Source organism: Pocillopora verrucosa, chromosome 1 (genome assembly GCF_036669915.1).
Source record: "Pocillopora verrucosa isolate sample1 chromosome 1, ASM3666991v2, whole genome shotgun sequence".
Classification (NCBI taxonomy): domain Eukaryota; kingdom Metazoa; phylum Cnidaria; class Anthozoa; order Scleractinia; family Pocilloporidae; genus Pocillopora; species Pocillopora verrucosa.
In genome coordinates this window covers 34,483,587-34,501,667 of record NC_089312.1, presented here as the reverse complement: position 1 = coordinate 34,501,667, position 18,081 = coordinate 34,483,587, and the positions used below count along the sequence as shown (strand labels likewise).

At 37.1% G+C, this 18,081-nt stretch overlaps 1 protein-coding gene and 1 pseudogene across 1 annotated transcript; both read left to right on the top strand.

The window, feature by feature from the left end:
- The first annotated feature begins 7,056 nt into the window (after positions 1-7,056).
- On the top strand, positions 7,057-8,370 carry LOC131799915 (angiopoietin-related protein 7-like; annotated as a pseudogene).
- Positions 8,371-16,590: 8,220 nt separating this feature from the next.
- On the top strand, positions 16,591-18,004 carry LOC131799914 (uncharacterized). The gene is given in 3 exon segments (XM_059117601.2): positions 16,591-17,253; positions 17,255-17,705; positions 17,708-18,004. Coding segments are annotated over 3 exon segments (1,233 nt in total). The 3' UTR covers positions 17,827-18,004.
- The last annotated feature ends 77 nt before the right edge of the window (positions 18,005-18,081 follow it).

The following is an 18,081-nucleotide window of genomic DNA, read 5'->3' as shown; positions in this document are numbered from 1 at the left end:
GCAATAAAAATTGGTTATTCTTTGGTTGTTAATCACTTTGTCATTCACGACTGACGTTCATTAAATCAGTTCTTTAAGAAGAGCGAATAGCTATGCAGCTTTCGGTAAATTGATACACAAAACAGCTAACAGATGGTCCGTGTGTTTAGAGTGTCTTATAAATTTACTTTTTCAAATCAAGTTCAAACGTCTTTCGTAGTCCTTGACCATTTCGAACTTCCTGAAAAAGTACGGGAGGCAGGGGAACGTGGTACGGAAAGCAGGAGACTCTGATGTCTGATTGTCTATTTATGTTATGCAGCAGATTACTGACTTAAAGCCAAAGTTTTTCTAGTCTAGACTTCAGATAAATCCTCGCAACAGCCTCCATGCTATCAGATGTAAGACAAATGTCAGGTTTGAGGAACAATTTTTCATTTGAACTTCGTTAAAATGAAAAAGTTTCTGTAAAAAGTTTCAAAATGTTGACTTCAGTATCTTGCTGAGACAGTTAGGCTGAGATCACGCAATGGCTAAATGACAATACTCTACGCCAGGGTCTGTCAGTTTCTCTTTAGTCTCAGAGAAGATGAAGTCCCTGACATGATTTGACACGAGACTGACAGCTTTGCAGTTATTACCTTCAGTAAAGATATTCGCTTCAGTGTAACAAAACCGCATTTTATTGTCACAATATATTGATATTGGTCCGAGTAAGTCGAGATCTACGTGACCATATTTTTTTCTCCGAACAAGACATGATTTTGGAGTGCAGACGCCGATCCATATCTCAGGATTCCTAATCTCTAATTCCTTATAAGGCTGTTCGGCACTTCATTAATACAAAACAAAAGCGAGAATTGTAGTCATGTTTATTATTAACATCTTTTTAAATTTGTGAAATTGATCCAAGTGGTAGGGTATGTTTTTTCGCTTTATTATCGAAATCAAATACTGGAAAAGCACACGTTGTTCAACGAACTAAACATTGTAATAACTTCTTAATCCACATGAGGGAACTATTATGTATATGTTCTTGTCCCTTTTTTTATCTTGTTGTTGTTTTCCTTTTTTTTTTTTTTTCATTCTTCCTTTTTTTTTTTCATTCTTCCTTATTTTTTCTTTTGTACTTTCTTCTCCATTCTTTGGTGCTTGTAAATCGCATGTACATATCGAATGTAAAATATCATATCCCAAATTGCCAACATTGAGCAAAAACCCTATGGAGCCTCTTTAAGTTTACTTTTATTCCTCTCTTTTCTTGTGCGGCTGCAAAATGTTGAAGACTATCTCTCTGATCCTAATGGCAATTGTTCAAAAGATATCTGGAGAAGCGACCAAGCGAAATGAAGAAAAGCGCTCCTTTTGACATCACTGTCATCGACGAGCCAGTTTCAAGCGTTTGGTACAAGAAAACCCCAATGGGAAAGAACACCATAAACACAATCATGAAAGAGGACTCAATAAAGAATATCACATGCCACGTATCTGTCCAAGGGCTTGACGATTACGACTTAGGGAAGAACGAGAGCAGTAGATCATTTCACGAGCCGTTGACAACACCGGTCCTTTTCCTTCAAGAAACGCTTTAAGTCACCTTTATTCTGCGAATTCCACTGCATCTTTGTGTGCTCCCGGCCGTGTTTACAGTTTCAGTCACTGCAGCGTCACCTTGAACATCGCCGGGAATAATGCCGTTCAGAAGAGCACAAGTGATGGAAGGCGAGGATACAAATGTACCTTCATCGAATAACCAGATTCTGAGTGATCTGAAAGCGTTTTGAACACTTTAACGTTGTTTGAAAAAACAGTAACTTTATATTTTCAAAGTTTAAAGTTTGTTAGCAGGCCTGGTTTTCAATGTCCCGGTATGTTTGTGCAAAAATAAAATTTGATTTATCTCATCCGCGCGTTTGTGGTGATTGATTCTTTGTCAACATTAAATGGCTTCCTGTGACTGAATACTCAAGAGCGCATTCAGAAATTCAGTATTTCCCCCCTCTATTTCATTAACAAGTAATCGCAATGGTCCTCATAAAATTAAGGATTAATATCACTTGTGTTTTCAGAAGTTGCTGAAATTTCCCTCGTCGCTTCGCTACTCGGGCAATTACAGCAACCTCTTAAAACACACGTGATATTACCTATACTAATTGTGAAAATTTTTTTTAGAAAACGTTGAGATAAGTATTGTGCAGTAAATTAATGAAATCATGAAAGCTTTTTCTACTTGTATAGATGACTTTTTATTCTGGTCGTAAACGGGCCAGAATAAGAAATTCGGTCTGGTTTTTCCACCGCAGGAAAATGCACGATAGGTGCCACGTGGCAGATTTTAATTCGAGTAAAGCACTATGGTGGACATAGCCTGGGAACAAGGTTGAGTTTTAGCATCGAGTGTATTCAGGCTTGAAGTGCTGGGCCGCGCATAAACGATAACCAAGCTTGTGACAGTTTAAACTTATCTTTCGAGCAAACTTAAACATATTAATTTCGAGCACAAACCCAATACTGTGAATCGCTTCAATTGTTAATTAACTGATGAAAAACAAAAACAGTGGGAACAGTTAAAGTTTATTGGCTGATTAATTAAATTCAATAGATTAATTCAATTATCTTATGTAAACATTAGGGATGATTACTTTAGCGGACGAAAAAACCATACTTTTCAGACAAAAAAAAAAACTTGTGAAAGTCACTGCCACATATCTTTAATTCCAATCAGTCGAAAAACTTGCAGTCCATAAAATGCTTTCTGTTGTATATCGTTCCAACGTAGACATACATCAAAGGGAGCTTTGTAATCAGGGTAGATTGTATAAACACCTGTAATTCTTTGACCGCCTTTGAAAAGCTCAGCACAGTCGACTGGCTGTTAAAAAAATTATAATAATTAAATTTTGGCTGGTTTGATTAAACGCATCAAGGAAAGAGCTTGAAGCAAAGAAAGACAAAATCGTAGAAATCAAGTAAGAGAGGCAATCAGTGAGTGAATTTCTCGGATCATTTTTTGTTGTGTTTGCAACTTATTGAAGCTGCACGAGTTAAAGAAAATATTTGAACCGTGAATAAAAGTGTCACACTGCGCAGCAAATTAGCAGACATTATATGATGAAATTTTTTCTCCAACCTTAAAGCTGTATATTTTATGATAAAGCACAGTTGTAGAATGAAACAATTTCAACTACTGAACCTCTTATTCATTCTAAGGTTGCAAAACTGTGGGCGTAATAAGAATATGCTCGAAGGCAACTCTATTTCCCGGAAATACTCTTAAGGAAGGATTTTTGAATCATTGCTTCTTTATGTCACTTCTCGAATTATAACAGAAAGTTGGACGTGTGCACGCAGGACAATTTTATAATAAAATACTTTCCTTCTTAAACGCACGATTCATCGAAAAATGCGACCTCTATTTTCTATTTACTTTTTGCCTTTAAGTTTGAGGGTTAAGTAGTATTATTGACTGAGTTGACAACACTCTGACAAAGGGCTAACACTCGAAACTTCAACTTTGAAAGTCTTTGGTGGCCAATTTATGTTATCAACTCAGTTGATGATAAAAGTACCCTGTTATACTCTCTTTAGAAACTTACCCCCTTTAATTATTTTTATTAGATTGATTTATATCCTCTGTTTACTATTGCACGGCAACCTGAAGTTATCATGCGCAATTAAATCAAGTAAAGTAGGCGTAATACTTAAGACTCAAGAAAGGAGTTTTATGTTCCCTGGGGATTCCCGCTTGGTCAATGATGAGGTTGCGCAATGTTAATGGGGAAAGGAAACCTCAAACTCCTTTAAAGGAGTAAAATATGTCATTAAAAGCACGCTACACTTATATCAACCGGATAAAGAATTTAAAAGACGAAGTTCTAGGAAGCTGCTCTATTTGGATCGTTCTATTTGTTTCCTTTTTGCCGAATAATCTAAACTCCCTGTATGTGACGAACAAACCACTAATTATAATGGAATTCCAATCTCCCTCTTAGGTTACTTAATTAATGTTGTGTGTAGCCAAGCATGGAAGTTTAATGTCAAATGAATATATATTCTTTGGTGGTAACATTAAGATAATTTGTAAGGGCTTGACTTTATTTATGCATGGAATGGTCAGAAATCAATTGCTAATCGATTTAAGTTTTAAACAAACCGCACAATGAAAGCTCGAAATTTTCAACGGTTTGAATTTCATAGGAAGACTTACTTATGAACGTTTTACTTATGAACTTTTGAACGTTTTATGTAACTATGTGTTTCATGCACCTTACCTTTCTAAATTCTTGCATTGCTATTTTTAAGAATGATATCAATCTTTAAGTTTACCTGTCTTTATTCTAATGAGAGACAGCTATGTAATTTCGTTAAAGCTGCTTTCGTAAATAACTATATAACTTTCATTTTGTTTTTGTTGAAAATTTTGCTGTATCGGTGATTTTTCGGGAAATATTTACTGACGAGGTTCAGAAACTCTCTGCCGACGTTTCTTTGTACGTTCATGCTGTAGGGCGGATTAAACCAAATTATGTTTCTTTGTCTGTTCTTTCGGCTGCTCTGTACGGTGTGAGTTACAGGTTTCTTGTGTTCAGTGTAGATTAATTCTTCGTCGTGTCCACTTTGTTTAAGTGCACTTTCGTAATGTGGTTTGGCTTTGTTAAAGAGTTCTTTGCTCGAGGAAATGTCGGAGATTCATCGGCCGATGGTAGCTGGTAGGTGCTTTATTATTGTAGGCGGATGGTTGGAATTGGTGTCGATGTAGAGAGTTTCGTTGTTGGGCTTTCTGTATGGGTAGTGGGTTCCGTCCGTAAGGTTTAGGGTGACGTCGAGGAAGTTGCAGATTTTTTGGTTTGTGCTTATAGAAATGTTTACTCCTTGTTTCTTAAATTCTCGTGTGATGTCCTTTCAAGTCCGTTCTGATTGTGGTCCGCTTGCGTTTCTTAGAAGTACCAGCCTGTCTCTGTAGAGTCCTACGTTGTTTTTGCCGTATTTCTCGCTGAGGTTGTTCAGAAGGAAAAGTCCGAGAAGCTCACAAACTTCCGCTCCGTGGAAGCTGCCCATAGTTACGTCGAACATGCTGCTGTGGTTTTTCTTGGTCCAGGCGGTCTCGTCGTCAAATAAAAGTGATTTCTGGCAGTGCATAATTATGTCGATATCTTTGTCGCTGATTGTGGTGTAACTCTTGGATATCTATCTATATATATATATTTGTATTCACCTTATTTGTATTCACATGTCACCCATAGTTCTTTATTTGCCTTCATTGTTTAACCCTTCTCAGATTGTAATTTAGACCTTTGTTGTATTACTTAACCTCAATCTTAAAAATTCTGTTTTGTATATAAGTCGCAATCATTGTAAATAGCTTTTTAGTTTTTAATTTTTAACCTGAAGAAGGCCGAACGGCCGAAACGTCGTGCATTAAACTCGTCCAGAACAGTCAAGAGTTGGCCTCTTCGTTACGTCCCTATAGTACACTTAACTATATATATATATATATATATATATATATATATATAAAAGGAAAAAAATTCAAGAGCTGTTGCTACAGGGTTTATTGGAGTCATGCTGACTCCTCGAAGATGATGACTGCACATCTTTTGAAGATGACAATTCACCTCAGGGCTTACACTAAAATGACTCATGATCTCATTATATAATTATGAATGAGATCCGCGGTAAATTACAATCCTCTCATTTTTGAATTACATATGATCTTTCCATAAAAAAATAATGGCCATAATACAACAATTTTTTTCAAATATTATTAATTTTATGCAATCATGATTTTGATGGAACATTTCATTCCTTCATGAACTCCTACAGTTTAATGTGATTTAAATCAATCTTTAACTTCACCTGCATTAATCATATCAAGATAATAAATTGTGTAAGTTAGTTTCCGCTGCATTCACTGACGAGGTTTCCAGAAACATTTTCTGACCTGAAGCACTTAATTGTTCAAGTTCTTAACTTCTTTATCCCAAGCTTACGATTCGAGAAAACGGAAACGATTAATTCATGAAAGCGTCACGCGTTGTGTGACACAGTGTGAAGTTACTAGAGGAACGTTGAGAATTTTAACACATCATAAGGAATAGTATGAGGAACTTCCGTCCTAAAACAAGAATAACAGTGATGGCAAAACACGCTTAAACGGCAGAGAAAGCCGAAAAGCACAACGGACACACAAGATGTGGGCAACTTCCAATGCTTTTCCGAGTAAAATGGTTATATTTCGAAATATTTATCGATGTAAATCGACCATATTTCGTTCCTCATAATATTCCTTATGACATGTTAGACTTTGCACCGAGTCCCACAACGCGTGACATTTTCATCAATTAATCGTTTGCTTTTTCTCGAAATGTGACCTTGGAACGCCTTTGGTTTTAAAGAGGAAATTATTTTTGTAAGAACAGTTGTTACGTGGGCCGTTAGATTTACGTTAACTCGGAAGAATGCACCTTCAAGATAGCTAAGATAGAGATTTAAATTTATCTGGGGAACTTTAGCATTAAAGACTTATGTAATCATTTATGAATGAAATTGGTAAAAATTATTCCTTATGTCCTTTTTGATAAGAAGGTCAACATACATTAATTCTTGAAACTGTATTACTATTTTAAACAGTCACCGTCTGATTGTGATGGAATAATTAATTCCATTTAAGGAGTGACGAGATTTCGCGTTAGAATTTGGTTTGTTAATCAGTTTTTGTTATAGGAGCTCATTTCGCTGAACTAGGATTTTACTTTGATTTTGATGTTTGAACGAGAAAAGGAGGAGACATCTTCAAAGAAAAAAAATTAGTACTTACTGTGACACAAAATATATTGTCAATATTGTTATTTTAATTGATTAAGAGTTATATATGTGTTGGGTTTCAAACATCCTTCACAGTTAGGAGGGGAGATTCCCGGGGAATACAGTTGTTTTCGAGTATTTGCTTATTACGTTTACAGTTCTCAATAGCTGGATATAAATACAAGGTTGAGCAGTTGTAAATTCTTCAGTCTACAACCGTGCCTCATCATAAAATATACAGCTTTAAGGTCGGAGAAGGAAAATCTTTGCATCATGCCTGTTTCACAAAGTTCTACTTTGCTACTTAGTGTGACACTTTTATTCACGATTCAGTTGTTATCTTCAGTTCTTGGATTTGAGAAATGTAAGTAGGAATCCATTCTCTCCTATATTGTAATAGCCACTGTATTCTTTCTTTTACCTGGTTTTATATCATCTGTTTTTTACCAATTTTAAACTCTTTACTTGATACTCTAATAGATGACTAAACTATTTTCTTGACATCTTTAAAAGCTAAGAATTGTGCTGAGCTTTACAACTCTGATCAAAGAATCAGCGGTGTTTATACAATCTATCCTGATGACGAAGCTCCCTTTGATGTATATTGCGACCAGACAACAGCTGGTGGAGGCTGGACAGTGATCCAAAAGAGACTGAATGGCTACGTTGATTTTAACCGCACCTGGGATGACTACAAATATGGCTTCGGTAATTTCCTCATAGGTGAATATTGGCTTGGATTGGAAAAGATCCGCCGCTTGACTGAAAATAAGACAGACAACAGGCTTCGAGTAGTTCTTGGGGTAAACGATACGAAGCTACTAGTTCCTACAAACACTTTGTACGCTGAATATGCGGGGCTTAAAATTGGAGACGAGGGAGCGGAATACCAGCTGCACCTTGGAAATATTATAAGTAAGCCCAAGGCAATTAACGTTAACAGCAGCTTCACTTTTATCATAATTATACGTCGCTAGCTTTATAGGTCTCTATCCACATCTCGACCCATTCAGTCTCTTCCAATCCTGTTATTTACTTGCAATTCATGTTTGCCAAACGACTCGGTTCACAGCGTGTCCAGTCTAAGTCATGTAAAGCCCTCTCACACTGATAAAGTGGCTCGCCTCTTTGTGACTCAGTGGCAGTGTTTCAAGACCACACTAGGTTAAGTTTCAAATTGGTTTTGTATTGTCTTGTTTTTTGAACCTTAAGATGGTCGAGATGATAACATATTTTTCCTATCTTTCCGCTCCGCCACAGAGTAGTATCTTACGGGTTTATATTGATATCAATGCATATTTTCTCCATTTCCCCTTCTTTTTAGATAAAACTGTTCATGGCGATTCTCTCAGTTATCATAATGGCTCCAAGTTTGGTACATTTGATAAAAATGAATGTGCGTCAAAACGTGGAGGAGGCTGGTGGTACAAACCTGGCTGCGTTTTTGACTCAAATCTCAACGCTGTTTATAACAGTAAGATCTCTTGGGCAATGCTAAATCCCGGCAATGCTAAAGAAAATCATCCTAAGACAACTGAAATGAAGATCAGACCTATGAACTTTTCTTCAAATACATTTACTCATTAGCTTGTTTAGAAAAATGTAATTGGGAGGACCGGTGAGTATGGTACAATACGCGTAGTAAATTAAAGCAAGCATTCATATAACCATTTGGTGATGTACAACCAAGTATTAAAATGCTTGTTTCAAATGCTTGATTATTTGTCTTTCGTTCCCACGATTTAAGTGGAGATAGATTACAGTATCAGATGGTGAACGATTTGCTCTTCTAAGTTAGAATAACGATCCTCATCTTTGAGGCTATTCAGATGTAAATAAGTAAATTTTCAATGAAATAAAACGGCTTTTTAAAAATATTGGCCATGGTGAGAAGACTAACTTAATTGTTCATCTTTCAGAAATAAAGTTTAAATTACTTAAACCAGGAGCGAAGCTATTGGAATCTTTGTTTACTTAAATTCCTCAGTGGAATATTAGTCTTCTCTATCTATTTAACATTTACGAGAGAAACTTATCCATCTAAAAGCTTGGATAAAAAACATGGCCCGGTCTTTGATATATTCCGTATTAAAGACTACGCTTGATCGCCTGACCTTGAAATCAATTGAAAATTGCTCCAGTTAGACAGAATCAATGAGGTGTGACGAAATTGGCACTAAATATAGCCCTGAGGAAAAAACGAAAATATTCCCAGCCGATCTATCCCTGTTTTGTGGCCATTAGGATACTTATGTTTTTATTGAAAGTGTTTTTCTATTAAGAATTCTTTCACGAGGCCGAGGCTACAACAAGTGTTCTCATCAATTCAAATCATAATGCATCCATAATTAAAGGTGCAAACAAAGTTTGGTTATGTGGTTATTATTCTTCGGTCGATAATCACTTTGTCGTTCCCGGCTGACGTTCATTAAATCAGTGCTCTAAGAAGATCTAATAGCTATGCAGCTTTCGGTAAAATGGATGCACAAAACAGCTAACAGATGGTCCGTGTCTAGAGTGTCTTATAAATATATATTTTTTTAAATCAAGTACAAACGTCATTTGTAGTCCCTGACCATTTTGAACTTCCTTATAATTTTTCCGTTCGCTTAAATGGCTCAAAAACGAACACTATGAATTAATAGATATAAAGAAGAGGCGATATAGGATGTTTATGCTTAATGTTGGCCGTTTTCGTACATCCTTTTAATTCAAATGTGTTTCTGTTCTCTGAACGCAACTTTTGGGAGGTCAAATTTGTAAGGTCGCTTGATTTGCGGGGTTTGATGTCTGATTATCTATTTACGTTATGCAGCAGCTCACTGACTTAAAGCCAAGGTTTTTCTAGTCTAGACTTCAGATAAATCTTCGCAACAACCTCTATACTATCAGACGTTTGAGGAACAATTTTTTTATTTGAACTTCGTTGAAATGAAAAAGTTTCTGTAAAAAGTTTCACAATGTTGATTTCGATATCTTGCTGAGATATATAGTTTCAGGTCACGGCAGGGGCTAAATGATAATACCTTATTTTTTCCCCCGAGGAAGACATGATTTTGGAGTGTAGACGCCGACCCATATCTTAGTATATCGTAGATAATTCCTTATAAGGCCGTTCGGCACTCCATCAATACAAAACAACACCGAGAATTTTAGTCACGTTTATGATTGACTTCTTTTAAAACTTTTGAAATTAATCCACGTGGTAGGGTGTGATTTTTTCGCTTTATTATGGCAATCAAATACAGGAAAAACAAACGTTGTTAAACAAACTAAACATTTTACTTCTTAATCTATATGAGGGAACCATGATGCATTTGTTCTTCTCCCTTTCTTTTCCTTCATGTTGTTTTCCTTTTTTTCTTTTCTCTCTACCTTTTTTTTCTTTTGTACTTTCTTCTCCATTCTTTGGTAGCTTGAATATCGAACATTTATATCGAACGTGCAATATCACTTCCCTTTCTTCGGTTACATTCATTAAATCTGCAAACCAGTGTAGCTTCAAACTATGCCTGATTGTCCAACTGGTTGCCGTGTGAACTTTAATGTATATCACTTCCCTAATTGCCGACATCGAACAAAAACTCTATGGAGTTTCCTTAAGTTTACTTTTTATTCCTCTCAATGATGAGGTTGCGCAATTTCAATCGGCAACTGAAACCTCAAACTCCTTTAAAAGAGTGAAATGCGTCATCAAAAGCACGCTACACTTATATTAACCGGATAAAGAATGAAAAAGACAAAGTTCTACAAAGCTGCCCTATTTGGATCGTTTTATTTGTTTCATTTTTGCAGAACAATGTAAACTCACTGTTAATGACGAACAAACCGCAAATCATGATGTTAACAGAATTCCAATTAGGCCCTTAGGATGTTATGTGAATATATATACTTGAGTGGTGACATTAAGATAATTTGCGAGGTTCTTGACGTTATTATGCATGGATTGTTTAGAAATCAATCGCTAATCGATGTCAGTCTTAAATAAGCTGTGTAATAATAACTCAAAGTTTCCAACGGCTTGAATTTCATAAAAAGACTTAATAATGAAATACATACATACATACATACAGGATTGTTCGAGTCACGCTGACTCTTAGCTGATGTGCTTCGAAGATCATGACTGCACATCTTTTGAAGATGACAAATCACCTGAGGGCTCTCAGTAAAATGACTCATGCTTTCATTTTATAATTATGAGTGAGATTGCAGTAAATTATAATTCTCACATTGAATCGCATGTGATCTTTCCAAAAAATAAAAAAGTGGCCAAAATACAACAATTCTATAAACTGTTATCTGTTTTATGCAACCATAGCCTGATTTTGATGGAATATTCGATTCCTTAATGATCTCATACAGTTTAATGTGATCTAAATCAATCTTAAAGTTCACCTGTATTTATCATATCCAGAAAATAAACTGTGTAAGTTAGTTTCCGCCGCATTCACTGACTTGGTTTCCATGAATATTGACCTGAAGCACTTAAATCGTTCAAATTCTTAACTCGTTTCATCACAGGTGTCCCAAGCTCACGATTAAAGGAAAAGCAAACGATGAATTCATGAAAGCGTGATGCGTTATGCGACTTGGTGTTAAGTTACTAAAGGAGCCCTTTAGGATTTTAATACGTTATAAGGAATAGTATGAGGAACTTCCGTTTAATAACAAGAATAACAGCGATGGCAAAACAAGCTTAAAACGGCAGAGAACGCCGGAAACCACAATGGACACACAAGATGTGAGTAAGTTCTAATGATTCTACTAAAATTTCGAAATATTTATCGACCATATTTCGTTTCCCATACTATTCCATATAACATGTTCAAATTCTCATCGGTTCCTCTCGTAAATTAACATAAAGTCACACACGTGACGCCATCAAGAATTAATCGTTTGCTTATTTTCGAAACGTGAGCTTGGCACGCATGTTTTAAATATTTTTGTAAGAACGGTTGCTGCGGGGGATGTTTGATTTTCGTTAGCTCGTAAGAATGCGCCAGAAACATAATGACGGCACACCTACATAATTCAATTTATGTAAGGAATTTTAGCGTTCTATTTCAGACTTATGGATCATTTATGAATGAGATTGGTAAAAAATTACTTCTCATGACCTTTTTGATAAGAAGGTCAACATACAACAATTCTTTAAACTGTGTTACTGTTTTAAACAGTCACCGTGTGATTTTGATGGAACAATTAATTCCATTTATTGAGTGGCGAGGTTTCGCCTTAGAATTTCGCTTGCTAATCAGCTTTTTTATAGGAGCTTATTTCACTGAAAGAGGACTTTACTTTGATTTTGATGTTTGAACGAGCAAAGAAGGAGACATCTTCAAAGAAAAAAAAATCAGCAAACTTCACACTTACTACGACTCAAAATATTTTGTTAATATTCTTATGTTAATTGATTGAGGGTTTCAGTTGTGGTATATTTTTAAACATCTTCAAAAAGAAGAAAAATCTTTGCATCATGCCTGTTTCACAAAGTTCTACTTTGCTGCTCAGTGTGACACTGTTATTCGCGATTCAGTAGTTATCTTCAGTTGTTGGATTTGAGAAATGAATTTGGGAACCATTCTCTGTTATATTGTGATAGCCACTGTATTGTTTCTTTTACTTGGTTTCATATCACTTGTTTTTTTCCCTATTTTTAGCTCTTCGTGATAACGAAGATTTGTCACACTCGTCTTTCGCTCTTTAGCACCGGCGTGCTCTTGTGATGATATTTGGAGAGAGAGAGTTTTACAAACACTACTTTCTCGGGCTCGCACGCCTTAGCCTACGGCTGAAATTCGGTGAAGATAAAAGGACAAACTATGAGACTGTCTATGCCTCGTTATTGACCGAGGATTGTTGGCAGAGGTGGATTTCGATCTCTCAAACCTCCAAAGAATCTAAAACGCTTAATGAGTTTTGATCCTAAGAAAAGAAAGCATGGCTAGGAAATTGCAACTATTGTTCATGTTTGTGTCGAAGCTTCGGCAGTTAAAATTTTCAAGCAGACCAAATGGAGCCGAACAGCCTATAACTGTCTTAATCTTTAACGGTCAAAAAGCTGACAATCTATGTTATGTCGTTGTTAGTGAATGTTCCGGCATTAGAGAAACGGAAAAAAGACCAGGTTTGACTGAGAATGTCAAGGTACAATTGAATAGGTAAGTTTTTTTACCGTTTTATTGTTTACTTCATTTGAAAGTATGATTATCCTGTTTTTACGCCAATATTTTGTTGTTTTTATTATTGAAAACAGACAGGCAAAGAAAGATGGCAGAGCATAACGCTGTTATTGAAACGGACCATCAGCTTGAATTAGAATTCCCATCCATTCTAAACGGCAATGATAAATTTCAACGTGAGTTATTTATTTATTTTGCTTTGAATGTTAATTGAATATTTTTTAGCTCAGGTTTTGCGTTGCGTTTTCCCCTTCCGCATTTATATCATAAGCTAGTCATTCAATAATTGATACCGACACAAGTGAATATTTACCATTTATAAAGATTTTTGTTTACGTTGAATTGAAAATATTGAAATATGTGCTTTCTTCACTAATCGTTGTTTCAGCGGCAGCGAAGCAGTTAGAAGCGGGTTGTTGCTTGAACGCTACTGAAATTTTTAGTATTCAGACAGGCGAGCAAAGCGTGATGCTCTGGGAATAAAAACTTTTAGGGGCCTTTTACATGATATCCGAATGAGTTTTGTACAAGAACGAGATCATACCGGTTGCCACATAATAACCAGCGTAAAATTTATTCGAAATGAGTCATTTCTGAGTGAGTTTATTGGGGTTTTTATTACAGAACGAAACACTCATTCTGGACAACCTTTTCTACCTGTACAATGTAAACGCGGCACGGCTCTCATATTTGTATGAATCCTCTGTAGGAGCAAGGGAAGCATTGAAAAAGACAGAAAAGGATATAAACACTTGTTTTTACAGGCTAGTTGTTGCCACTCCCACACGGTTAAGACTTAAGCACCTTTTAAAATTTTATATAGCGGTCGTTTTTGAAATTCCAGGCGCGCACCCCCGCCCTCTTATGTAAAGGGGTCCCCCGGGGGTGCTAATACGTGCAGCACACTTGACATTTAGCAAGGACAATTTCTGATGTGATTTTGGCGAAGAGAAACATGTTCTGTCAGCGTCTAGTTGCTAGTGCGGAAGGGCCCTTTACCACCACGTGCATAATTACGCGTCCCCCTAGACGGCGGAAAGCCAACAAAGTGTTCAGACCTTAGTTCAGAAAACTCCGCTTCTGTCTGAATTTTTGGTAGCCTATTGACCAATTCCCAATCGAATTTTCCAGACATCTTGAGTACTTTCTGTGATACACGCTTGCCAACTCCCCTATCAGCTTTTGGAATCGACTTAACCCTACCTTTACCATGGCCGGACATTTCTTTTGGCACCCTAAATCTGCTATTGAAACCACGATTCCACCCAACACCGAGATATGATCTCTAAGTAGGGCAATTTGTAAAATCATCGATATCTTTTGGCGTCTCGAAGATGCCGGTGTCGCAGCGGATTTGGACCCCCCGCGGGTATGGACCCCCTTCGCAGATTTGGACCCCCCTACCAAACTTTCCTTTTAAGCATCCTTTGTATCATATTTGGTAACTAATTCTATTTGCAAGCTTTTTTGTCGACGTTCTTTTCAATCACAACACAACATTTCCTCAATAAAGGTAAAAAAAAAAACAACAACAGCCATCTCGTTCTAATTCTACCGCATTCATTATAGCGAGTCGAGCAGTATACGCAAGAATTAGATGTGAACAAACTACTGCATTCGAACTATTGAAATTGTTACAATAAATCTTTGCTTCTTCTGATGCGAATCAACATTGGTACGAAACGTCATAACAATAGTGGAGACTATCGCGTCCAGTCACAAAAATAACTCAGTCTGATTTTCAAAAATAATAACATTAAACAGTTTTTGAACAACAACGAAGAAACTACTCGTACTACAAGTCGTTCGTAAAGCCTATGATAAGTAAAAATGTTTCTATTCTGAACTATTGGAACTCTCAGCTTACTTTCAGATGCAAATCAACGTTAATGTCAACGTCTTAACAAAAGTGGAGACTATTACATCGAACTCAATATTATTTTCTTATTTTAACGATTATTAACTGTTGAGGGATCCGAAATAACACCTTAACAATTACGAAGAAATCTAGAGTCTGGCAATCTGCAGACAATGCAGAGACACTCGTCCTCCGAGGCAGTCTTAAATCCCTCGCACTCTACCATGTCGTCCCTACACTCGGGCATTGAACAATGACAAAAATAAATTAGTGTCACAAGTTTGTTTCTGATTGAATCTAACGGTGTTCGACTATTGCGGAAAAGGTTAAAAAACGACCTCTCTCCAGACATTAAACTAAATTCTTGCCCATTTTCCCTTGGTCAAAAGAAACATCCGACGGGATGCCAGTTCGTGTGCATTAACGATACGCATGTTTTGAATTGAAAACATACTTTAGTACGCTCTGGAACGTAAAGTATCACCCATTTTTACTAGAACGTTAAGGATGATGTTTTCACTCAGTTTTGTTGAGGGGTCCAAATCCGCGGAGGGGGGGGGGGTCCAAATCCGCTAGCGGTTTTGGACGGGGGGGCGGGGGTCCATTTCCGCTAGCGGATTTGGACCGGGGGTCCAAATTCGCTGGACACCGGCACGCGACAAAACAAGATCAACTTCATTTTCTGGATCTGAAAACTTGCAACTCCGCAAGTGAATTGAAATGTCTTTTTAACAATCACGCAAGGGAACGAATTGGTCTTCTCGATAACTTAACCCACAAGTTGCAACGATTTAACTAAATAGCAAATCTCCATATTAGCATGTAAGATGAGACGCTTATAAAACAGATCAGTTAGCTAAATCAGTATCTAGCTTGTCAGTCAAATTGACTACTGTAACCATACTTTGACTTCAGCCGGCAAAGGAATCATTGATGGATCTGGACATTTTAGTTTTCTGAATGCAGTAATTCCTGAAAGGTTTTTCTAGATGTCATGCAAAGAGGAAAAAAACCCATCTCTTGGTATTTCGGAGGTTGACTCATCCTTAAAATTCTGTGTCACGCTTGTCACGCAATTGATATAATAATTTAGAGAAGATATATAAACTGGAACTCAAATCTGGCTAGAATGTGGTAGAGCATAATTAACGTGATCATCGAAACAGCTAATAAAATCATAAGTAAACAAGGTAAGAATGTTATGTCAGATTTTTTTGCAAATTGTAGTGATTTAGCTAGTTAACGGTGGCGACAAGTAGGCGCACCATGTATATTTCATAGTCGCTATAAAGTAAATTTTGCCGGACTTTGAGTTCGTCTCAAGATAGGACAACACAAATACACAAGGAAATTTTTGCATTAACTTTATAACCATCCTTTTTTCTTATTAAAGCTTGAAGCTCAGTATGTGTCGGTCATTGTTAAACATGAGAAGACACACAGGGCTTGCACTGTAAGTATCCCGGAGAGCTCTATACAATTCCTTATAATAAAATTGTATGGAGCTTTTTTAGCGTTAGTCGAGGCGTGGAGGGTGTTGTCACGTACGATCCTTGCGAGGTGTTTTTCCCGCCTCTCTTCTGACAGAAGAATGTCACGTAATGAAAGCAAACCAGAAACGATTGAAGAGCAACTCGGGCTTTCACATATCATCAAGTTCATTAAAACGAGCATTGAATTTCCTGCACATCAACAAGCCTTTGTTTTATACTTTTACACCGATCACGAGCTCATTTGTGTTTCGGAAATAGATCAATTAGCTACATAATGAAGGCGGAATTTGTGAAGGATTTTGAAGATGAAGAAGAACGAAAAGAGCGAGTTATAAAATCACGAAAAAACACTCCAGAAGAAAGAAACAGACAGAGAAAAGAATGGAGATAGAGGAAACAAGGGAAGCAAATGCCGAATTCAACGAATAAAAATGTTGAACTACAATCACTCAACCGCGAAGCGAATGAGTTGGTGCCTTGTACTTCTGAGGCTAAGGAAACGAAACTGCCTCCTTCGGACCAACATTTTGAGCCACAAAATGTCAAGAAACCCCATATCCTCGCGCTTAAACCAGGCAGTGAAGAGAAGAAAGAGGCCTTGGGTGGTTGTTCAAGAGCTGCTAAGATGATTCAAATGGCTGTTGGTGCCGACGCAGTTGTCTCGCAGAAACCTCGTGGGAAACGTCATCAAACCTTTTTAATTGGAAAAAAAACCACAGCGAGCAATGGATCCAGATTTGAACCCAAAGAACTCAGGCCAGAAAACATTGAATACTTGTCTAAAAATCCAGTTGGGAGTGGAAGCTTTGGACAGTGTTTTCTCGGGCACTATCAAGGCATCGACGTTATTGTCAAGCAAATGACTCACAACGAAACGTCAGAGGATGAAGAACGAGCAAGGAGAGATTTACTCCGCGAAGCAAAGGTCGTTTCTGCTTTTGGGGGACCATCCACATCTACCCATGATTTTTGGTGTTGTTACAAAGGCCTCACCATTATGCCTTGTGACTCAATTTCATGGTGTTCAGCAAGAAAGTGTAACTCTCCATCAAGCGGCCGATAACAACGCAGTTACTAGAGCAAACTGTATTTCTATATTTAAAAAGATATGCAGTGTTTTAGACCACGTGCACTCTAAAGGATACCTTCATAACGACATCAAAGGAAACAATGTTGTACTAGAACGGCCCTCAGCCTCTGGGGAATTCAGCCCAGTTCTTATTGACTTTGGAAAGAGCCTTAAGGTTTCATCTGTTACGTTGTACCGCAGACACGGCACCGTTATGAAATGCAAAGGGAAAAGCTATTTAGCCCCCGAGGTTGTTAGTGAACGACTCTATAGCGTTGCCAGTGACATTTTTTCATTGGGAAGAATGCTTAAGGCGATATCGCCTTGTTGGGTTTTTATGAAAGGGTCCGAGAATTGGTTAAAATGTCAACCAGAGATAAGCCGTCAGAGAGACCTAGCCTTTATGTTTTCTCTCGTAAGATTGCTGATGTTAAATTTTAGGTGTAGTATTTTCCAAGTCAGCAGACCTAATATCAGATAGAATCTCATCATTGCATAAAATCTCGCCTTCTGATTGGTTGACGAGGGGAGTTGTTTAGCGGGGCTAAGTGATATTGTTTCGCATCCACGTATACATAACAAATATAAGTAATGCTGTTTTCTTTTTATCTTGTTTTTATTCAAATATGTGATTCAAGGAAAATCCATTACTTGGCTCGTGAATTCCGCGTTAAATTGCACTTAAAAACCGATATC